This window comes from Eurosta solidaginis, chromosome 1 (assembly GCF_040869045.1).
Source record: "Eurosta solidaginis isolate ZX-2024a chromosome 1, ASM4086904v1, whole genome shotgun sequence".
Taxonomy (NCBI): Eukaryota; Metazoa; Arthropoda; class Insecta; order Diptera; family Tephritidae; genus Eurosta; species Eurosta solidaginis.
In genome coordinates, this window is record NC_090319.1 from 271,516,376 (window position 1) to 271,541,499 (window position 25,124).

The 25,124-nt window shown below is 36.1% G+C and overlaps 1 protein-coding gene across 8 annotated transcripts in view; it reads right to left on the minus strand.

The window, feature by feature from the left end:
• cpx (complexin) overlaps positions 1–25,124 on the minus strand; it is an 818,351-nt gene that overhangs the window by 123,520 nt on the left and 669,707 nt on the right. The window contains exon 1 of one of the 8 annotated variants that reach the window (XM_067760779.1): positions 3,187–3,696. The exons of the other annotated variants lie outside the window; for them this stretch is intronic. Within the exon in view, the coding sequence (XP_067616880.1) occupies positions 3,187–3,199 (13 nt within the window). The 5' untranslated portion in view covers positions 3,200–3,696. Of the gene's footprint in view, positions 1–3,186; positions 3,697–25,124 lie in introns of those variants that run through there. 8 annotated transcript variants of the gene reach the window in all.

A 25,124-nucleotide genomic window follows, 5' to 3' on the forward strand; every position in this document is an offset into this window, starting at 1 on the left:
TTCTTCGCTTTATCCGTCTTTGGTAATGAATTATCGCACTTTTCCGGTTTTCCGAAATTTTCGATATCGAAAAAGTGGGCGTAGTTATAGTCTGATTTCGTTCATTTTAAATAGCGATCTTAGATGAGCGCCCAGGAACCTACATGCCAAATTTCATCAAGATACCTCAAAATATACTCAAGTTATCGTGTTTAGGTACGGACGGACATGGCTAAATGAATTTCTTTTTTCGCCCAGATCATTTCGGTATACAGAAGTCTATATCTATCTCGATTAGTTTATGCCGTTACGGATTACCGTTATGCGAACAAAGTAAATATACTTTCTGATCTCTGCTCAGCTGAGTATAAAAATGAGCTGAACGAAAAACAACAAAAAAAAAAAAAAAATTGAAAAAATTAAAAAAAAAAAACACAGCTCAGCTGGCGCCAAGACTTTGGGGTGCTAAACTTTTGTAACGAGCCTTGAACCTTTGTTGTATTGGCTTTTGTGTTAACGCCTCTCTGTTGAGAGCTTCTGTGTGTGTGCTTTGTGGCTTTGTTCTTTGCATATATAGCAAAAACACATACAAATATAGGGGCATACATACACTTTGGCAAGTTGTACTCTTTCGACAACAGCAAACATACAAATAAATGCGGCATAGACTGTCAGGCGCAAATTTGTGCCAAGAAAAAATCAATAATACGAGAGGGGCACAAACAAGCAAAATGTTGTGTATGAAATGAGCGCAAGCAGTCACATGGTTGCGTTATAAGCGGCAATGCTTATTTACTTTAGTGTGTTTGCGCGTAAGATCAACACGGCAGTAAATGGGTTTTATTGCCATATGCAAATTTTTGTCTTTGCATTTAAGTTTGTTTTCACACAAAAATGTAAGATTGCTTTAAATGAGGTAAATTGGCTGTATAATATAATATTATGCTGTCAAAACTCTTATTTTCAACTTTTTAGCGCCTAAAAGTGCGCTACGTTTCTTTTGCAGTTTTAAGCATGTATCATTTGCAGTGTATTACCTCAACGTTTTACATTTGCAATAATTGTTTTGCGTTACTTATAAATATCGAATTATCTACATTGCTTTGACTTTCATATATATAAGAGCACTAAAAAATTGTAAACCATTTTGGCTAGCCTACTTTTAGGCTGCTGGAAAAAGAATTCATACAAACATATATGCTGACCTACTTTTATTGAATTTTTGTTTACATAAGTAGTTCCTTTTGTTAAAAAAATAGCATATTTATCACCAACACTTACATTTTGTTATACCAAAGTTGTTTTTCAGTGTTTTTGTTGTTTGATGCGCAATTTTTTGGTTGTTCGAGAACGACGAAAGTAGCAGGTAACGTTGATATTTAAAGGAATATTAATGAAGTTTAAATTTGTGTATTGTTTTTGTTTGGTAGAAATTGTTTTGAAGAAAGTGTAATACGTGGCGTTGGAAATTGATGAAATCGTCACTTATTTTTCCTAGTTACTTTTGTTTAAGAACTAAAGAAAGACAATTTATAAAGAGGCGCGGAATTAGTGAAACATTTTTTGTTACTGGACTTTGATAAAAAAATCTCTAATCCTTTTGAAAGCCTAATAACTGGCATAATTCGATGGAAATAGCAAAGACTTTGTTATAAAAGTTAAACAGAAATAGTTTTGAATTTACCCAAATTTACTTCAAAAACGAATTTTGAAAACAATTTTAATGTGAAAAAATCCACTTCAGCCAATGACCGAAAATTATGCTATAAAAATTAGCTATGAAAAGTATGCCACAAAAATGTATGCTTTAAAGTATTTTGACATAGAATTTTTGGTCTGTAAGCGTTAGTCAGCGTAAAATTTGAAAAAATTGTGTGCCTTAAAAAATTTTGCTATAAAAAATTTGCAATAATAAGTTTGCTATAAATTCAATGTGATTTCTTTAACGAATCAGTTCAGTATTCCTGCCCACATTACTTTATGTCGAACAATTAGCATATGGTTAGCTTCAATGGAACATATTGAATTATTCACAAACCACAGAAGTCCACTCGCTTAAAGTCCCATATATTAGAAAGCGTTAAATCTTCGAATTTCTGTGGTACACAAAATTGTGTATAGACAAGTTTTCCATAAAATGAAGTTTGCTATGAAATCAAAGTTATTTCTAAACGTAGTACTTTCGTACGTTTTTTCTACAAAATTGTGCTAAACACAGCTTTACTGAATTGCGCTCTAAACAGCAAAAAAATTTCAAAAATAATTGCAAAAAAGTGTGCTATAAAATAGATTGCCATAAAATGTAAGCTATAAACTATTTTGCTTAACAATTATTTGACTGAAAGCGTTGCAATTAACAAAATTTTGTGCCACAAAAAATTTTGCGATAAAAAAAGTTTGCCATTAAAAAAAGGTTACTCGCAAACCCAAGCTACTTCTTAAAGTGACTGAACTGAAAACCTTGAAAAACTTTGTACGCAATTTATAACCTTTTGAGTTTGCAACACAAGGAAGGACTCAACAAGAAAAAAAATATCGTTTCACCGGATTAAGAATGTGTATAATAAATGCGCATTGCAATTTTTGTTTATGGAAAATATTTACAAATTAAATTTTTTGGAGAATGAAAATTATGAAATATTTCTGTCGTTCTGATCCGATTTGATCCGGTTTTCAAAATAAAAAAGTGAACACTTTAAATTTTTGGGATAGCAAATTAGCTTTCGAAAGTTTGCTATAATAAATGTTGCAATCTACTAACATGAATTCTCTGAAAATATTTCTTAGCTTGGGTTTTCCGTATTTCTGTAAAGGTGTAAAAATTTTACTATTCAATTTTGAGTATTTCTTGAATATCAAATATTTCGCATAAAAAATGCATTCCCAAGGCAGTTTATATTTTTTATTTTTTTTTGTGAAATTTCGCTTAAAATTTTGAAAGATTTTTCTTCAACGAGTGTTTAAGAGTAAAAAACTATGTAGCTTTTGTTTATGTTTTTGATGTCTAACACCTTTTAATTAAATTAAAAGCCAAGAAAAATTAAATTGATCCACTCGAAAGCATATTTAAGTCGGCTGCCTAAAAATAGGCACCAAAGAGGGTCCGCAAATTATTATACAAAAAAGAAACCACTCTCCAACACTGACAACAATTTCAACACGTTCACGCAAAACACTTTTTCAACATTTTTGATCTTCAATTATTACCAATGAAATTCATGATTTCTTGGCGCTTTCACTAAATACTATCTCGCCGCTGCTTCCGTTTTGTATGTTATTTGCTTTTTTTTGTTTTCGGTGCGTTACGTTATGCCACTTTGCGTTTAGCCTTGTAGCCTACTTTTAGGAAGCATACGTCGTAATCACGTTAATGCACTGTGCACTCTAACACCCGAATGCAATATAATTCTATGACATATTGTCATAGGCCGTGATGTGTATGTATCGAGCTGTGTGCTACTGCAATGCCTTGTACGTTGGCGTCCAACCGTCTAACTGACTGTCTGTCACTAAGGCCACTGAATTATACCGTCGTGTCGTTTATACTGCAAGTGTCACACCTCGAAGAAACATTCAACCGTATTCGTTGTCATCGTCGTATTTGTGTTCGTCGCTGTCGCTACTTTCGTCGACGACCACTACAGCGCTATAAAGTCGTTGTGTTTTTGCTGTTGTTTTTATTGTTTGGTTAATTTTACTATGGTTAGTTTTAGTTTTGGCAACTTCTACTACTGCCACCAGGTACAACTCGAACTGACGCACTTTGTGCACTGAACTGCGTACGACCATGGCACTGGTTGACAACTGGCGACCCAGAGGGATGTCCAACGACTGTTGTAGCACAGATTTGAAATCACATCTACGGAGCATTGTTGATACGCTTTTGATGATTAGCGCACGAAACAGCATGCCGAAGTTCGCTATCGGAATTGAAGTCGGTGTGGCTGACGAGAGCGAAATAATTTTTGCTAAAGTAGATCAGCGAAGGTGTGTAAATAAGGCCGACGACTGGACCTGCTAAACACGACGGCACCAACCTAGTGCGTTTTGTATGTGTGACTTGCTGACAGAGCGACCGACTGCACGTTCAAATTTTTAAAGTAAGTGGGAAATTGTTAAAAATGTAGGTGACTATTTCATACTGGCTGAAGTTTGAGTTTATGAGTTTACTTCCTGATAGATAACTGAAGTTTAATTGGCACTTTTTTTTTGAGTATATTTAATGGCGCTTTAACACTTTATGTAAAACTTGAAAATTTGTTGTATACTTTTAGGCGTTAACTGATTACTTGTTGTACTGATAGCTTTCAACTTCAAACTTCAACTGTTCAATGCGAGTTTTGTGTGCTAACGCTTTGGGTGCCTTTCGAATTCTCATGCTTATAACGCAAACCCGACGAAGTTTAAGCCATTCGCAGTCGGAGTCTGTGGAAAAGCGTAACGTCGCAGTCGTAGTTGTGGAGTTACATACAAAGTTAAAGATGTTGACGTGACTGCTACTGTGAACGTTTTGTTGTCGGAAGTAAGTCGTTCATCAAACTTCAATCGTGCACGCTGATAAAACGAGTGATAACGATGTGCAGCTGATGATTTAGGGTTGTAAGAAAAGGAAGAAAGTGGTGGCAATCAAAAAGTGCACAAATGAGAATGGAGGGGCAAAGGGCAGCAATGAAAAAACAGCGCTGCTCTCAAAATGAGTGCATTAGTGGGTGTGCAAAGGAGTTCACCCACAAAGAAAGAAAAAAAGCTCAAACGAAAATGCGCACAGCCAGAGAGCGTGTATGCACAATAAGGAGTGTAGCATAAAACCTTTCTGCAGCTGGGGTAGGTCTTACAAAATATTTGATGCGGAACTCTAACAGTCACATGGTCGTTTATATATTAACTAGTATGTGTGTTGGCGCATTCTCTAAATTCGTATCAGCTCGGCACATTAAAATGCTTTGTATGTGTAAGGGGGATGGATGTTCATAGGCAGCGCAACGGGAGCTTAACGTCACGTCGAAGTGAACGTACAGCCAGCTAACGCTAGCAAAGCCTACGTCAACGTCAACGTCAAAGGGTACAATGCTGTCGTCCACTTCGTACTCAGCGCCGGCGCACTTAAGGATTACTCTTTTATCAGGTAATAGTGTGCTCATGAGCGCTTTTTGGCGCACTGTTGACACGTGGTACTAGCAAATTTAGTAATTTGAGTTTGCTTTTAGGCGCAAAAGCTGTTTGGTGCTGAGGATGAGCGTAAAAGTTAGTCGGTTGCATGATAAATGTGGTTCGAGTTGAGTAAAAAGTTCATTTATGCCTTTTTGAGTATTTTTATTTAAATAAAAAATTAATGAGCTTTAAATATTTTCACTCATTTAGAAAAAGTCAAATGTTATTGCATTAAGTTTTAAGTTAAGGCTGAACTATTTCATATCGGAGAGTAAATTTCAATACCTTATCAATAAAAATTTTTTAATTATAATTGGTATGATAGATAACCCTTTTTTCTGTGTTCGTTCTTCGGGAAAGATTAGTATACAAATTTCCGAACTCTTAATTTTTCTTCACTACTCTTCATTCCTGAAAACACCATGGTCTAGATAAGCTCCTCATGGTAGTTCGGTAAAAGTTCAACCTTCATTCTATATGCATTTTCTGACAAAAACCGTTAAATTTTTCCCCTCATATTCTCTTTTCATATCTACTTTGATATATGAGTTTTCGAAATTTACGTTGCTAATCGGTGGTAAGAAAATCAATATCTCTATCACTTTTCCAAGAAGCAGGCTAACTTCTATAAGACCTTGAGTGATGCTGCAGAAAGGGGACCCAATTGAATTTCTTCTTACTCAAATTGTTTCATAAGCTAAACATAATTTTTTATCATACATGCATATTTGCTGAAGCAATCCACTTGTTAGTAGACTCCTTGTTTTTAGAAATAATGTGTGTGGAGAAAATATCCCATAATTGTAAACAGTAATGGAAAATACCTCAAATCGGTAAAGTAGACTATATTCGATTTTCCCTGAGTTGAGAAAAATGATTTTCCAAAGGACAAGCAACAATCCACCATTTTTTTGCTTAAAAACTGCGTTGGACATAACAAATTCAGCACGAGCAAAGATGTAAGCATTTTTACATGGTACAATTGATTGGTCTCCTCGAATACCGCCAATCAGGCGTAAGGTGACACATTTATAGTCTCTTATGATTTTGCCCCTAATACTGTTGAAGACCTTTTGGTAACGCCTAACCAAACCAGCATACTCAACAAATACTTAATCACTTACTTAACTGGCGCTTAGCCGTTCAAATGGATTATGGCCGTCCAACAAGACACGCCAGTCATCTCTTTCATGCCAACCTAATATAAACGCACGCAAGTAATTTTCTGTCAAAAATGTCAACCACATACAACTTGTATAAGAGCAACCCAAATTGAATTCGCTGCGTGAAAACCTAACCAGATTTCCAATTTTTGTTCTGCGCGATTGTCACAATGCGTGATTATTTGGGTTAGGGCAAAAAACGCCGGTTGTTTGCGTGCGCTAAAAAAACGCAGTGCAGTTTTATTAGGTTGGCATGTTTGATGGTTCAGCTGAAGCCAATTGGTCACACCAAGAGAATTTAAATCATTTTCCATCTTAACCTTCCAGCGTCGTAAGGGCCGCCCTCTTCCCCGTTATCCATAGGCCGAATTCGGGAAAAAAATATTTTCCTAGCCGGAGCACCATCTTTCATTCGAATAACATGACCTAGTCAGCGTAGCCCCTGTACTTTAATTCGCTGGACTATGTCAGTGTCTGTATAAAGCTCGTACGGCTCATCATTAAATATTCTTCGGCAATCACCGTCGCCAACGCGTAGAGGTCAATAAATCTTTCGAAGAACTTTTCTCTCGAACACTCCCACAGCCGCCTCATCTGATGTTGTTATGGTCGAAATTAATCACATTGGGCAGGCAGATGCACAACATCGATACCGCCTTAGCGGGTTAGAGAGCGTAGAATATATTCGCGGCAGGGTTGTGTAGCGCAACACTTTCAAGGGGTTGTAAGTTTAATATATGGCTTCTTCAACTCAATTGTAAACCTCACCTAGCCGTGGCGAATCCTGTTTCTTTAACAGCCGAGGCACAACATCCTCATGGATCTAGAGGGTGGGACGGTGGTATGGCCTTGAAAGTTGCATGTGGTCATAGCAAATTGTTCCCGAGATGGTCTGCGATCTGCATCCGGAAAAGGACCATCACATCGATAACACTCCCCAAGACATTCGGGGATGTCCTCATCGCTAAAATAACAACAATGATATTAGTGGAATATTTGGAAAAGGGGATGTGGCACCTCCCATACAATTTTAGTTTCCATATTGTTACAATAAATGGCTTAAATTTATTTATGTCTTTATTTATTTATCAGCCTACAAATTTAAAAATTAATCAGACTAAGGCACACTTGTACAACGGCAAGTTTTCTTTTAGATCAGCGTTCATTTAAAACTTGTCAAAAATGTATGAATTCAACCCCTCAGCTAAGTTAACCCTGAATTAAAAAAATAACTTCCTATTCTGCAAGCGGGCCTAAATATATTTACGGAATTACTATACAGAAGTGTACCAAATGAACGAAATTCATACTATAGAATGTATATATGTATGTATATTTTTAAATGAGTTGTCGGGATGGACTGTGATGTCAAGCAATGGGAAATAATTATTAGTGCTGTCGGAATGGACATGATTTAGGGCAGTTGGTGTATACTGACACACAATAAGTGCAGCAATCTTGTCTGGGAGGTTGGAAAGGAGAATCCAAGGCACCCGCCCATAGCATTGCATATATATATGATAGTCAGGAGATATTTTTTACTACGAAGAGTGAGTACATTTCAAAATTTCGATCTGCATAAATTTATATGTAGTGGTTGAAAATATATAGATGATCCTAAGGGAACATTAAATAAAATTTCACCAAGCAGAAACGGGCTATTTACCATCCTTCTAATAAATTTTACTAAACTTACACATCTACCATATCTCTGTTACTCTGATACGTAGAGAGCTGAATTAATTTGAAACGACAGTAGTAGGAATTAAGAAACCTTGAGGAATCCCACGGCAAATTCCAAGGCGCAAAAGAAGAAATTGCTTTTGAACCGATTTTAATTTGTCGCAGGGGATCTAATAACGTGGGGTCCAGTTTATCGAAGCATGTACCAATATTGGTCTGAGAAAAGATGTAAAGTGAGTTTTAGTAATATATGGATCATCGAATTCTTTAGACCATATTGCATATCTCCTATACTGATTAGTTCATGTTTCTGAAACGCAGCATAATTGCCTATATTGTTATTATCAAAGCATTAAGGAAAATGTGGGTATATAAGAAAGAGAGGTGTGGCACCTTCCATGCAAACTCGATACTCCATGTGCATATATATAAGCACTTATATCACTGACAATTGCGGGAAATTGTTAATAGGGAAATCATAGAATTCTTCTATCATATATATTAATAAGTAAAACCAATGATATTCAACTTTGTTTAAGTTAAGCCCATTGGCATGGTTAAGCATATTTTATTTAATTACTCTCCGATTTCAAGAAAATGCCAACAAAAGTGCAAAGGTTGTAAATTTTCTACAAAGAGTTGAAATTACAAACACTATAAAATACTAAAGAGTTACAACTGGTAAGTGACAGTTGGATTGGAGTTACACAGCATGAATATCCGGTTATATAAGAGAGTAGAATTTGTGGAAAAGAATTTTAGCCCATCCCGAATACAGAAAAATGTCTATAGAAATCAGAGTAAAGGCTTTAGTTTTCATATCTCTTATCTAAATAATTGGATTGGTCGTGTTTTCGATCACGGGCGGTGACAGTTTAAGTATGAAAAATAATAAATTTCACTGTCTCTATACATTTGCACATTCAAGACTCGATAATGATACATAAACGCGTTTTTTCTCATTGTTATTTCCTCTCTTTTTTGTGTATGTATTTCAAACATTTGTTGCGTGTGATATCGGTGATGAAATCACTTAGATGCTGAATATGTTGATATTCAAACAACCATTCAACACTTTCTTTGCTTTGAATCAATGAATTTTCTATTTTTTTATTTATTGTGCCACCCTTAATAAATGATTACAATAACTAACATTCAAGCGGTGGTCGCCCTTCACAAATAATCCTTTCTAAGCAAAAGTAAAAAAAAAAAAACAATGAAGAAATGCAAAAGAACAAAAGTGAAATAAATTCCATAGAATAAAGGGCAATCAAGCAAAAATATGCTAAGAAAATGCGTATAATTATCCATAGGCCTTTCACAGTTTGATGCCCAACTAAGGTTATGAGCTCTATGGCTAAGCTGCGACCAACACCATTGACAACGGCACGCTGTCTTTTAATTTAAGCTGAATTTTGCTATAACAACGATTAGAAATAAAAGCAGCTTTTGGTGTGATGCTTGATTATATTGAATGTATGTATGTTGTTTAGTTCAATGCATGTATGCCAGTATGTGTAACGTAGGCACGCAGATACAAGAATCATAAATAATTTGCATTGCTATTCTACAAATTCCAAGAAGTCAAGCATAATGAAGAGCTCTGTTGGAAATACATATGAACAAAATACACACAAACAAATATAATTTGCAAAAGCCCCACATAGGCATGAGTGCTGCAAGTCCAAAGATAAAAAAAACAAGTAAGGACGGGACTGTCTTCGGCTGAGCCAAAGAATTCATACCTTTCGCAATCTCCAAATAATCGGATGTATAAGATAAGAAATATATAGTGAACAGATGTACATATCTAAAAGATTTTTAAGATAAATATAAAATAAAAATGGCAAAAAACCTCCTTATCGAACGATCGGTTGTATGGGATATATATTATATATAGCTCCGATCGAAATGATTTTTACAGGAAATCTTCTATGATATTTTAAAACATATATCACCGCGTTTCACGTTTATACTTTCTAAATTAAGGGAGAAATGGCCAAAAATCTTTCTATCTGAACGATCGGTTGTATGGGATATAACTATATATAGCTCCGATCAAAGTGAGTTCAGGATATTGTAACGAATATTAGCAGCATTTGGGGATACTATCATCTCTAAGCCAATGCTAGGCAATGACTTGTATGCACATCAATAATTCAATCATTATGTCTACACATATGTACGTACACGCAGCGGAGAAGCAACGCACAACCACTTGCATAAATCTGAGATACTCCCGAAGGTATGCAATGGTTGTGCAAGTGTCGTTCACACATACAAATACATGCAGATATCTTATCTGAGATGCTCCCAAAAGTTGGCAATTATAATTGTGGAAGTGTCGCTCACAAATACACGCGCATATGAGAAGCTTTACACGTGCACCTGTAGTTATAATTTTATAGCAGTAGCTAAGCCTGGAAGCGCCTAGAAGTATGCGAACGAGAAATCGCAGAGTATAAAAGACAGCAACAGTAGAGGCGCGACAATCAATTTGATTTAAGACGCTATCTGGCGAGCAATAGTAGTGTTATTCTGAAGCACTTTAATAAAGGCCATTTTGCATTATTGGATAGTGGAGTTATTTATTCAACAGTTTAGTGATTCGAACGTTTGCAGAAGGATGCAAATAAGGGGAATTGCAGTAAATTCGGTAAAATATCTTCTATGATATATTAGAATATATATCGCCTAGTTTCACGTTTAAAATTTCTAATTGCGGCAGGAATGACCAAAAGCGTCTTATCTGAACGATCGGTTGTATGGCAGATATATGTTATAGTGGTCCGATCCTACCGGATCCGACAAATGTCTAATATAATACAAAAATACATCCTTGTGCCAAATTTCTTGAGATATCTCAAAATTTGAGGGACCAGTTTACGTTCAAACAGACAGACGGACGGACGGACAGACGGACATGGCTTATTCAACTCCGTTCATCGCCCTGATCAATTCGGTATACTTAATGGTGAGTCTGTCTTCTATATTTCTCAACGTTACAAACATCGGACCAAAGTCAATATACCATTTCATGTTCATGAAAGGTATTAAAATAGTATAGAAAATCTTGAGTTTTGCTGCTGGAGATTGGGCATAAGAGCAGACATTGCAAATGGCACGAACACCAAATTATTTTATTTATTTAATTTTTCCTTTATGCCTGTATTCACAATTTTCGTAAGAGTAATAGGCATAAATCCAACTTAATCCGACTAAAAACTGACCTCCCTATTTGATTATAATTTATTGTTGTTGGTTCACATGGAGATGTGCGCTTTAAGCTGTTGAGATTGGGAATTGAATCCCGAGAAGTATGTTTGGATTGTGAGCAAGAAAAAAGTGATAATGAAATGATTTGCTGAGAACCAAAGAAATGGTAATTGCATTTTCACAGACTGTGAAATATTAACTCAAATGTATTTATTTACATACATACCTAAGTCGGTTCGTAAGAACGTAACAAAGACTCAATGTGACTGTAGTATTAGATGTGCTAACACATAAATATGCAAATTTTAATAAAATAATTTAAAGCAGTAGCTTACCAATTTTTATTTTTTATTTTTATTTGCTTAAGTGATCTTATCCATTTTTTCTTTGTCCATTGCATGCACTTGTAATTCTCAACTGGCTTATGAAATATTTAATTTAGTCATTCCCTATAAATAATAAGGTCTTAAAGATGAATAATTTATTTCTTATAGACCAGAGTTAGATATTGATCACGTTCATAATCACAAATAGGATCTTTCATGGTAAGATGAGGTGTCAGCATCCAGTAGAATATTTCATAGTCAAGCCGCTCACCCTTTTTAATATTTTTAAAGGTGTTACAGACGCTTGGAACGCCCCGTTCTTTAACAAGAACAGCTTAAATTGAATAAAAAAATTCTTTAAAAAAAATTGTTAAATAATTTGGGGAAAAATTTAAGCAACATGACATCAGGACGGACAAGGCGACAGCTGTTTTAATTACAACTTGTAAAATTTTCAAAACCGCATTAACCCTACCTCTTTACACACGCTGCTCTTAAAACAAAATAATAAAAAAATAACTAGAAAGACCTACTTAGTTCGGAGTGTTAAAAATATTTGTTTGAATAATAAAAAGCCATCCTCATAATAAGTAAGTGCGTATCTATTATTCTTTGTCATCCTCATATATAAAAATGTAAGACGCAAATGCCTACGAAGAGAATTTTGTCCAAGTTTCTCTTACAATTTGCATCGTGCTCCGTTTAATGTTCCCTACAAATTGGAGGAATGGGACCTACATGTTTTACGCCGAATGCGAAAGCCATCTGCAAGGCAGATGAGTTTTCACTGAGAGGCTTTTCATGGCAGAAACAAACTCGGAGAGTTTTTCTAATTGAAAAAAACTTGTTTAAAATTCTTTAGTATTTCTTTGCCAGGGAATTGAACCCAGGATCTTCGGTGTGGTATTCAGAGGACGCTACCTCCATACCACAGTGGCCGCCCATTAATGTGTTGTTTAATTTGTCATTCTTTGTCGTTTTTCAAATAATATATTTTTATGCTCACAGGCCTCGCGCGAGTCAGAAATATGGGTAGCAATTTTAAATTTAATTATCACTAAATTGCATCATATTGTAGTCTTTGCTTCATATGTCCATGTGTGCATCCAAATAAAAATTGAACAATACAAACAAAAAAAAAAAAAAAACAAAAAAACGCGCGAGTCTATTTGTGTATGTCAAAGATTTTAAGGTATTAAGAAACCTCTTCGTGCTTTTTATTTCATATCACTTTATACTGCTTTGGTTACTTATGGTATCCTTCTTGTGTGCCTTTGTGAGTCTATAGGAAGTAAGGACGGGACTGTCTTCGGTTGTGCCGAAGACCTCATACCTTTCATGAATGGGGCTGAACAAAAATCTTATCCTATTCTTAATCTCCAAGTAATGCGTTGTATAAGATAAGAAATATATAGTGAACAGATATACATACCTAAACGATTTTTAAGATAAATATAAAAAAATGGCAAAAAACCCCCTTATCTGAACGATCAGTTGTATGGGATATATATTATATATAGCTCCGATCGAAATGATTTTTTCATGAAATCTTCTATGATATATTAGAATAAATATCACCAAGTTTAACGTTTTTATATTGGAAGTTAATGGAGAAATGGCCAAAAATCTTTCTATCTGAACGATCGGTTGTATGGGATAGGTATATACTATATACATAGAGCTCCGATCAAAGTGATTTTTTTAGGAAATCTTCTATGATATATTAGAATAAATATCACCAAATTTAACGTTTTTATATTGGAAATTAAGAGAGAAATGGCTAAAAACTTTTCTATATGAAAGATCGGTATGGGATATATATTATATATAGCTCCGATCGAAATGATTTTTTCAAGGAATCTTCTATGATATAATAGAATAAATATCACGAAGTTTGACGTTTCTATATTGGAAATTAAGGGAGAAATTGCCAAAAATCTTTCTATCTGAACGATCGGTTGTATGGGATATATACGATATATAGCTCCGATCAAAGTGATTTTTTCACAAAATCTACTATGAGTTATTGGAATATATATCACCGAGTTTCACGTTTATACTTTCTAAATTAAGGGAGAAATGGCCAAAAATCTTTCTATCTGAACGATCGGTTTTATGGGATATAACTATATATAGCTCCGATCAAAGTGAGTTCAGGATATTGTAACGAATATTAACAGCACTTAGGGATACTATCATCTCTAAGCCGATGTTAGGCAATGACTTGTATGCACATCAATAATTCAATCATTATGTCTACACATATGTACGTACATGCAGCGGAGAAGCAACGCACAACCACTTGCATAAATCTGAGATACTCCCGAAAGTATGCAATGGTTGTGCAAGTATCGTTCACACATACAAACACATGCAGATATCTTATCTGAGATGCTCCCAAAAATTGGCAATTATAATTGTGGAAGTGTCGCTCACAAATACACGCGCATATGAGAAGCTATACACGTCCACCTGTAGTTATAATTTTATAGCAGTAGCTAAGCCTGGAAGCGCCTAGAAGTATGCGAACGAGAAATCGCAGAGTATAAAAGACAGCAATAGTAGAGGCGCGACAATCAATTTGATTTAAGACGCTATCTGGGGAGCAATAGTAGTGTTATTCTGAAGCACTTTAATAAAGGCCATTTTGCATTATTGAATAGTGGAGTTATTTATTCAACAGTTTAGTGATTCGAACGTTTGCAGAAGGTTGCAAATAGGGGAATTGCAGTAAATTCGTTAAAATATCTTCTATGATATATTAGAATATATATCGCCTAGTTTCACGTTTATAATTTTTAAATTGCGGCAGGAATGACCAAAAGCGTCTTATCTGAACGATCGGTTGTATGGGAGATATATGTTATAGTGGTCCGATCCTACCGGATCCGACAAATGTTTAATATAATACAAAAATATATCCTTGTGCCAAATTTCATTGAGATATCTCAAAATTTGGACCAGTTTGCGTTCAAACAGACAGACGGACGGACGGACAGATGGACCGAGGGACAGATGGACGGAAGGACAGACGGACATGGCTATATCAACTCAGTTCGTCGCCCTGATCAATTCGGTATACTTAATGGTGGTTTTATCTTCTATATTTCTCAACGTTACAAACATCGGACCAAAGTTGATATACAATTTCATGTTCATGAAAGGTATAAAAAGGTTCATGGTGCAGAGTACGGCGCAGTTCATAGACTGCTGTAATATCACCCTGCTGAGTCTACAGACTTTTTGGCTTTCAGATCATGCACCCATGACTAGCTTAAATAAACTGTCCTAAGACTGAAAGGAACGCAAGGCTGACTAGTTGTCTAACATTTTCAGGATTCCCCTTGAAGATGAGCCTCTCCGCAGACATTTCATATAACAATTTTATACTGCTGCATGAATTTATGTCAGAAAAATAATAGGGTAGCATTCCATTGGTTCGATTTCTTGAAATTCGATCTATAAGTTCCAGCTGCAGTTTCCTTGTAGTAAAGTTTTCATCCATCTGTGAATCAAACCACTGAATTAGATGGATTGCTTTCCAATGTGTTCTGTCCACAATGAATGCCCTGAAATTTGGTGAGATTCTGAGCGTAGGGCGGCAATATGGGATTTCCTATGAATTTTCCTATTACTTTTATATGCCTTGTCATCTTTTCGGTCTTGAGTTCAAAAATATTTTGAAGTATTATTGCAGCAAGTGTTGCTTCTTCCTCTATTAGAATCACGAAGGGAATTATTCCCACTAAAGCACTAAATGCATCAGCAGGAGACGTTTGCATCACACACGCTATGCCAATATAAAATAGTTTGCCTAATTTTTATACTCAGCGTGCATTGCACACAGAGTATATTAACTTTGATTGGATAACGGTTGGTTGTACAGGTATAAAGGAATCGATATAGATATAGACTTCCATATATCAAAATCATAAGTGTCGAAACAAAATTTGTTTGAGTTATGTCCGTCCGTCCGTCCGTCTGCCTGTCCGCTAACACGATAACTTGAGTAAATATTGAGATATCTTCTCCAAATTTGGTACACGAGCTTGTATCGACACAGAATAGATTGATATTGAAAATGAGCGAAATGGGATGATAACCACGCCCACTTTTTATATTATTAATATTTCGTAAGTAATACTCCTAAAATGTTGAAATTTGACGTGTGGACTGATATTGAGACTCTTGATAAAAATTTTGAAAGATTTTTTTTTAAATGGGTATGGCACCGCCCACTTGTGATAAAATCAATTTTACAAATATTATTAAACATAAATCGAAAATAGTTAAACCTGTCGTTCAGCAGGGAGGTTGCCCTTACTATAAGGAATGCTTTGAAGAAAAATTAACGCAATCGGTTAAGGACTACGCCCACTTTTATGTAAAAGATTTTTAAAAGAGTCGTGGACGAATAAAATAAGCTATATCTTAGCTAAAAAGAGCTTTGTATCAACAGAATTTTACTTTTTAAATTGAATTATAACATTAAATTGGAAAACACTAAAATTTTTGAAAATGGGTGTGGCACCGCCCCTTTTATGACTAAGCAATTTTCTAAGTTTCGGGAGCCATAACTCGAAGAAAAATTAACGAATCGTAATAAAATTGGGTACACAGATTTTGCCTATAGCAGGAAATATTTCCAGAAAAAATGGACGAGATCGGTTAAAGACCACGCCCACTTTTATATAAAAGGTTTTTAAAAGGGTCGTAGACGAAAATAATAAGCTATATCTTAGCTAAAAATAGTCTTGAATCAATGATATTTCACTTATCAACTTTTATTTTAAGAGGAAAAAACATTTTTTTTAAACGGGCGGTGCCACGCGTTATGTAGAAAAGTAATTTATCTGAAATGAAATGTGCAATTGAAGCTCACTCTGAGTATATAATGTTCGGTTACACCCGAACTTAGACACCTTTACTTGTTGTTATTGGTTTTCTTTGCTTGGTCTTTGGCCACCAGCCTCTCTGGTAGTTAAAGAAACTGACTTGTTAAAGAAACTGACTTGTGAATAAACACAAACGAGGAGAATATACATCCCCAGCGGGTTAGGGGATCAGAATATACCCGCGGTAGGTATGACTGTCGTAAAAGGCGACTAAAATACCAGATTCAAGGGGCTGTGTAGCGCAACCTTTCAGGCTGCCAGCGCAATATATAGCTTCTCCAAACCCAATTGTCAACCTCACCTATCCGCGGCGAATCCTGTTTCACTAACAGACGAGGCTCTGGCGACCCCAATCTCCTTATGTAACTTGGGGTTAGGGAGGGAGGGAATGGCCTGAAGGTTTAACGTGGCCACATAAATCGTTCCCGAGACGGTCGGGCTAGCACCTTAATGGTGCTATGGTACCGGAGCGTACCGGATTTGTATCCGGCAAAGGACCATCACATCGGTAACACTCCCAAAGACTTCGGGGAGCAACCTTATCGCTACAACAACAACAACAACAAGGATAATATGCATATAATTTTTTAAAGAAGTTTAAATTCATATTATTATTAGTGAATTGTAAAAATGAGTGATATTTAAATTGTCCCTAGAATTACATCTCTTAAAATATAGGAATGCAACTATAAATGCCTAGAAATTCTGCATTTGATATCTGCAATACAGTCACTGGTCTCTCTCATTGATATGCTGCTACCCGCAAAGTCAGGACCTTGACAACATGAAGTAGGAGTGGGGTATATTAACTAGTTACCTATTGAATAATACTTAGAGTCGGTTCCACATTTGAAAGAGTATCAGCTTTTAGTACTCACGCTCATTCTAAGGTAAGATAAAAATATCATCGAAAATAAACTGGATTTTCATTGGTAAGGGAAAAAGCTTCGTCCAATTCTCATTTTCCGTTAGACAACTATTTTCCTGCAAGTGCTAATATTAAAGCATACTGAATTTGTATCTAGATAAGGATTATCATTTCAATGTTACTACTTGCGATGTCAGCTAATTTCACAGTCCTACACAAATTGCGGTTGAATCACTTTCCCCACTAAGTGACGTGAGTTCAGCTCCTTTTCAAGCCACATTATTCGGGGATAGTAAAAGTAATAAAAAGTTCCAATAAAACCAGTTAATCCTTACAAAATTTATTAAGACATTATATTCAAAAATAATTTATGCTAAATAATTAAAAAACTCATTATCACCTAATTGTGGTAACATCAAAAGCTCAGTTCGCATGCTATTGCTTTGAAATTGATTGCAGCAGCGGATGCTGGTCGTTGTGTATTTGTCGTCTTTGGTTTTGCAAAAAAAAAAAACAGCGTCACTAGTAAAAATCCAATGTCACACAATTTGGCAATCAATCTTAGTCAAATGACAAGCACAGAACACACTCGGTCAAAGGGTCATTTGAACAAATAAAAGGCACCACAAAATATGAGCAGCAGGGTATACCGCAAAATATTTTTGGTGGCACGTGTTTACGTTTTTACGCTTGTACCTACATATGTACATATGTATATATGTATACAAAAGTATGTAGAAAAATATATGAGAACTTTGCAAAATATCAAGTGCTTCATATGCGCATGTAAAGATTTTTGCATAAAAATCGAAGATTATGAAGCCGAAGGGATTTTCTTTGACTTTCGCAAGGGCACTTTGCGGATTTCTATCTATGTTTATAGTTTTTTATTTCAACTCATCACCGATGAAATCTGCGTCATCGCACTTTTGTTTTTGCGGGTTGGGATGGAAAATGCCATATGCACCATAATTGCTGCCGTCGCAGCAACCGTGTGTCTGTGGACTAAAAACCACCCCGTTTGGAATCATAGCCCATCCTGAGACCGCTTCGCATAACTTTAAAGCTGCATTCCATAGCTTTTGTTTTTTTAAGAGCCTTCTGTTTTTCCTGCATCCAGGTCCCGCTTTTTTCTCTGATTGTGGTTTCTATGAATTTACTGATTGTTTCCACTCTTACGCGCCGCTCTGCATTATTGCTATAACATTACCGACAGTGATTTGGCCGACTCTTTCCTCGAGCTTTTGTCGGTTCTGGCTCCATCGCGAGCATTTGAAAAAAGTGTATTCAACATTGTCTTCGTTTGCATCGCCGTAAACGCATTAAAGATCTTCAGCATTTTTATTTCCGTGCAAATATTTTTTGAATTACCAGTGCCCGAAGAACATTTGGGTGACGTAGAAGGTTGCCTTGTCAAAGCCTCTGGTGGTCCATGCTTCAATATCTGTTGTTAGTTTCGCTGTACGTCTGCCTCGGTTTTTATTTTCCCACCGTTCTTGCCAAAACCTAAAAGTGTCTTGATTGTTTTGCGTTTTTGTTTTCGATAACTTTCCAGCGCTAAAAGGTTGACGGAAATTATTCCTCTAGTTACTTGTACGGCCGGTTCTGATACAGTGCGATAAGCGGAGTTTACTCTTAGATTTGATGTTCGCTCCACAGCTGTAAGAAGCTTACAACGATTTTTCTTACGGAGTGTGTTTTTCCATAGTTCTGAGCTGTACAGTTAAGAGGAAAGGGTTATGTCCAAAATCAGATTTTCTTTACTTTATGTTGGTCCGCTGATGTTTACCAGCGCCTGTTTAGCAACAATACCTGTTTGGACGCCTTCCCAGTGGGGTTCAATGGGTTGATAAGCGCAATACAAAGATTTATAGCTTCAAACCTTCCGCTACCCAATTGTCAACCTCACCTACGCGAGGGGAATCCTGTTACAAATATGAATGTATCATACACATATTTAGCAGGCGAGGCTATGGCGAACACACGTTTCTCATGGAAGAAGGGGAGGGGGGGGGGGCGCATGGCCTAGAAGGTTTAATGTGGTAATATAAATCGTTCCCGAGATGGTCGGGCTAGTACCTTAATGGTGCTTTGTTACCGGAACGTACCGGATCTATATCCGGCAAAGGACCATCAACATCGATAACACTTTCCAAAACTTTCGGGGATTGTCTGTGTCATTAATATAACAACAATGAAAACAACAACACCTTCCCAGTCGCATGTTGCGTCCAATATATTGGTTGGGAGTCCAACCTAACTTTTAAATAATTGACAACCTTCTTTGATACTATATTTCAGGAAAAGATTTCAAAGCTAACATCTGGCAGTATATGCTGTTTTGTTAGGCGTATCAACTACTTTTTTCCGCTATCAACGAGAGTCCGCACAAGTCTAGCCACTTCTTTGTGCGTATCATGACTAGGTTGGGCTTTATTTGTGCTTCTTACGTCTATGGCTGCAGAAATGTCGTATACCTATCCAACTAAAAATGTGCTACTCCACATGTGACTTTCATGGTACGCGGACCCTCCGAGGTTTGATATTTACGGATGCAATCAATGAGATAGATTCTGATGACGTGCTGTAGGTAGCATAGTATTTGTTATCGTGCTCTAAGGCGGTTAGCATATCTGCACATCTCGCGTTGTTGAAAGCGTTTCTAAAGTGTAATGTTACGAGGAAGACAACCCTCCTGGATTAAACATTACCCCGCTGTGATATTTCAGCAGCCCAGTACTTGCAGTATACTAACCACGTTAGTTCAAACACGAGATATAGTCACAAAAAAAGTGTTCTGTTCTTTAGGATAGTGGAGCACTTTGTAAGTACTTAGGTATGACACAAATTAACCACAGGGTGCTACGAATTTTGCATAAATGTAACAATATCTATATATGTATATATGTGTGTTTAAGGATATTTATTTGCGTAAATTTTTTATAAGAAGATAATTTGTATACCAGAGATTTGGCAAACGAGTTGACAAGAAATAAATGCAAAAGATTAAGAGAAAAGAGAAAAAAAACTTTAGTATTTGGCAGCAATAAAATAGATTAAACAAGTAAGGACGGGGCTGTGTTCGGCTGTGCCGAAGACTTCATACCTTTCATGAATGGAGCTGAACAATTATCTTATCCCGTTCGCAATCTCCAAATAATCGGATGTATAAGATAAGAAAAATATAGTGAGCAGATGTACATATCTAAACGATTTTTAAGATAAATATAAAATAAAAATGGCAATAACCCCCTTATCTGAACGATCGGTTGTATAGGATATATATTATATATAGCTCCGATCGAAATGATTTTTACAGGAAATCTTCTATGATATATTAGAATATATATCACCAAGTTCCACGTTTTTATATTGGAAACTAAGGGAGAAATGGCCAAAAATCTTTCTATCTGAACGATCGGTTGTATAGGATATATATTATATATAGCTCCGATCAAAGTGATTTTTTCAGGATATCTTTTATGATATATTAGAATATATATCACCGAGTTTCACGTTTATACTTTCTAAATTGCGGCAGGAACGACCAAAATTGTCTTATCTGAACGATCGGTTGTATGGGAGATATATGTTATAGGAGTCAGATCCTACCGGATCCGACAAATGTCTAATATAATACAAAAATATATCCTTTTGCCAAATTTCATTGAGATATCTCAAAATTTGGCGGCCACCGTGGTGTGATGGTAGCGTGCTCCGCCTATCACACCGTATGCCCTGGGTTCAACTCCCGGGCAAAGCAACATCAAAATTTTAGAAATAAGGTTTTTCAATTAGAAGAAAATTTTTCTAAGCGGGGTCGCCCCTCGGCAGTGACTGGCAAGCGCTCCGGGTGTATTTCTGCCATGAAAAGCTCTCAGTGAAAACTCATCTGCCTTGCAGATGCCGTTCGGAGTCGGCATAAAACATGTAGGTCCCGTCCGGCCAATTTGTAGGTAAAATCAGGAGGAGCACGACGCAAATTGGAAGAGAAGCTTGGCCTTAGATCTTTTCGGAGGTTATCGCGCCTTACATTTATTTTTTTATTTATCTCAAAATTTGAGGGTTTAGTTTGCGTTCAAACAGACAGACGGACGGACATGGCTATATCAACTCAGTTCGTCGCCCTGATCAATTCGGTATACTTACTGGGGAGTCTATCTTCTACATTTCTCAACGTTACAAGCATCGGACCAAGGTTAATATACCATTTCATGTTCATGAAATAAAAATAAATTCAATTTTTTACGTACAATAAAAAAGAAAAAGATTTAGCGAGCATTAGTGGTATGAGTTAGGGATGGTAGACTTTCGTCAAACATCTAGGCGTGCTGGTGAGTATCCACAAGATAAGTTTAAATAAATTGAATGTTGCTGTCTTTTAGATAAATGACACTACTTGCTCGAGTGACGTTAGCAGAAACGTAGAATACCAAAGTATTCACACACACACACACGCTGGCACAAATACAAACGAATACATGCAAACAAATCTTTAATCATAATCATAACTATGGATGCTGGAATAGACAATGGTGGCGATGATTGTATGACATGGTCGGCCGCAAAATAGTTGGTGAAATTTGTGGTATAGAAAATTGTTAAGAATTTATATTTCCTTGTGTTGTTGCTGTCGTACAACACTTACATTGCCCATACTAATCTGAGACTAAAAGTCACGTTTTGAAGTAATGCATTCAATGCGAAGAACGTGATGTTCCAAGCAAATGATATTTAGACATGCAGCAATAGAAACAGCAGCATTTCAACAACCCCGCTTCCTTCTTACTTTTGCCAATATTTGCTCTTTATACCTAGTCACCCTTCATTAATATTCCAATATTTACAGATTGTACATATAAACATTTTTAAGAATATGCAAATCAAAGTAAATACACACATATGTATAAACAAATTAATAGTTATCATCCATTATTTTTTTAAGCACTTTACAGAGCTGGGTAAATTCAATTTCATTACATTACCCATTACATTCCTCAGTAATTGGAAAAAGTAATCAATTCCTTTCCTGAACAGCAACGGCATTGATTACATTTCAATTCCTCAAAAAAAAAAAAAAAAAAAAAAAAAGATACCAACAGTAATTTCGTTTTTTGAGGCTCGGGTACAAAATATTGTTTGTAATTGAAAAAAAAAAAAAAAAAAAATACTTTGCACAATTGTAGGTTCTTTCCCAGTACTTTCGAAAGGAATGGGAAATGTAATCGAAATTTCTTTCAATTATATTACATTAAACGTACTTTCGGATTTCCCATTCCGTTCCTTAAAGGAATTACAAAAGTAATTGAAAAACTGGGAGTTAGTCTGTGTATAAGAACTTACTCCGGTTGATTTGAGTGACTTTTCGGGTCACACTTTTCATTATTTCATTAGATTTTTTCTTGTGAGTGCTAACTGATGGCATTTTGAAACACCAATGAATATCAAATAATTAGCCGCTTAAAGTTTGCAGCTAAGTAAGGGCATCTCCTCGCCTTACTCCGCTATCAAAGTGTGCTGGCTACAGGAAAGCAGCATAATTTTTAATTTTCTTTGATACATTCAGCTGGAATAACGTAAACACCATTAATGTTCCGGAAAACTTTTTTCTCGTATTCTTGATCTTTTGGTCCATCTATAGTTGCCTCTTCTGAGCGGTTTAGGACTGGCATCTACGCCAGGCTGCGAGAAAACCTCGGTACTGCAACCGGTACGAGGAGGAAGAAGCGTTGTTGTTGTTGTAGCGACAGCGAGGAAGAAGCGTCGAAGGGCAGAATGAAGAGGAAATGTTAGGAGGAAGGCAGTAAACCTGTTTTCAAGAGGCAGAAAGGACCCTGTCCCAGAGCCGCGAGGCAGGTAACCCGCATAGACAAGACCATTAGGCCTAAAGCTGTAGGACAGATGGCCCCAATAGCGTGGTAGCAACTACCTGACGCACGTTTTCAAGCCTGGGAAACCGGCTAACGAAGTTGAGTCATAACGACCGGTATCATTCCGTTCGCCATTAGCGAAGACATTGGAAACCTTCCAGCTTCGTCAGTTTATTGCGAATCTTCGCCTAGCCACTCATCAGCATGGCTTCCGCAAAATGCATAGCACTACCAGCGCTGTCAAAAACTTTTGACACAGTTAAACAGGGCACTCTACTCCAAGATATAGAAGGTTCACCCTTTCCCCTTTGTATAAAAGGATAGACTGCAAATTATCTGAACCTAGCTGACCAAATCCACAGCCACTCTGTTTTGCGACGTGGAATATTGGACGTTCACGTCGATGGTGTTGGGTTACCGATTAACATTCATCCAATAATCTTAGGGGTAATATTCGGTCACACTCTCACATTCAAAGCGTATGCCATCGAATTTGTATCTAAAGTAAAAAGCCACAACAAAATCCTCAAGTCGCTTGCCAGTAGCACTTGGGAAAAAGATGTAGAAACGAAATTGGCCGGCCGCTCAACAGCAAGTATAAACTACGGTGATACAATCTTACCATACCTTTCCTCATATATGGCAAGGAAAAATGAATTGCCAGTCATAGAAGACGGTGCTTGAGTTTTGCAAAAAATTTTTTATGGTCCAAAGAGTTACTATGGCCTCATAAAATCACCGCTTGAATTGCAAACACATTTTTTACGCTAAGATTTTTCAATTAATTTTGCAATTCCTTTGAGGAATGGGGAAATTATTTGTTTTTTTGGCATTTCTTGTAATGTAATTGGAAAATTTTCAATTTCATTGGCAATTCCTTTCGAAAGTACTGGGGCAGAAATTATATTTGAACAAAGTATTTGTTTTCAATTACAAACCAAAAAAATTGTTGTACTCGAGCCTCAAAAAAACGAAATAACTTTTGGTATTTTTTTGGAATTGAAACGTAATCAATTCCTTTTCTGTTTAGGAAAGTTATTGATTACTTTCCTCAAGTACATGTAATGGGGAATCGACGGTAATTGGATACCTAAAGTAATCATTACTACCCAGAACTGGCAATTTACACAGCTGCGAGCTGAAAAGTAGCAGTGGCTATTTTAAAAAAATTTCGCTAATTATTAAATTCCTCCTCTTTTGTTATTAATATAAGAGAAAAATTACACTCAGTGCACATGACAAAGGTTACTAGGACATATTTCTGAATTTCACTTTTTCATCATCTAGCTTTTAGGGTGCTGAATTTAGAATTCCAAATCACCTGCATTCATAATGGCGTTATGACTGATGCCTTAATCCAATCAGCCATTTGAAAGCCCCGGTGCACACACTTTATAATTTTTATATAGTATTAACATTTGTTGCTATTCCTTTTATAGCAATTTGGTTCACATATGCTATATCTTTTTAACCCCAAATCGTGGGGAATATTTTAAGGCTCGTTCATCAGAACTTGAACTGACACACTACGTTAGGAGCAATGCTTTCGCTGTTTACAATTATATCAACATTATTTATACATATGTATTTATTTTATGTATTTTACTTCCTATACACAATCTTTTTCTTTTTGTTATTGTTATTAGAGAAAAAATAAAAAACATTAAGGCCCTTTGACAAAAAAAAAAAACAAATTGTCAAAAACAACGCGTGTTTTTTCAGACTAGATTTAACTGACCTTAAAGCAGCATACCCAAAAAAATCAGAGAACTTCAAATAGAAAGTTCGAAATTTTCGTAAAATTTCTCGAATTTTAAGTTTTCATAGTTTCTATTGCGAAATTCACTAAAGTATTTTCTTAAAGTATCAAAAATGAAAAAAGTAGAATTTTATTGAAAAACTTTTAATGTTGGCCGCCAAAGATCCTGGGCTTAAATCAGGGGCAATGCAATCTCAAAAAAATGTAGGTTATT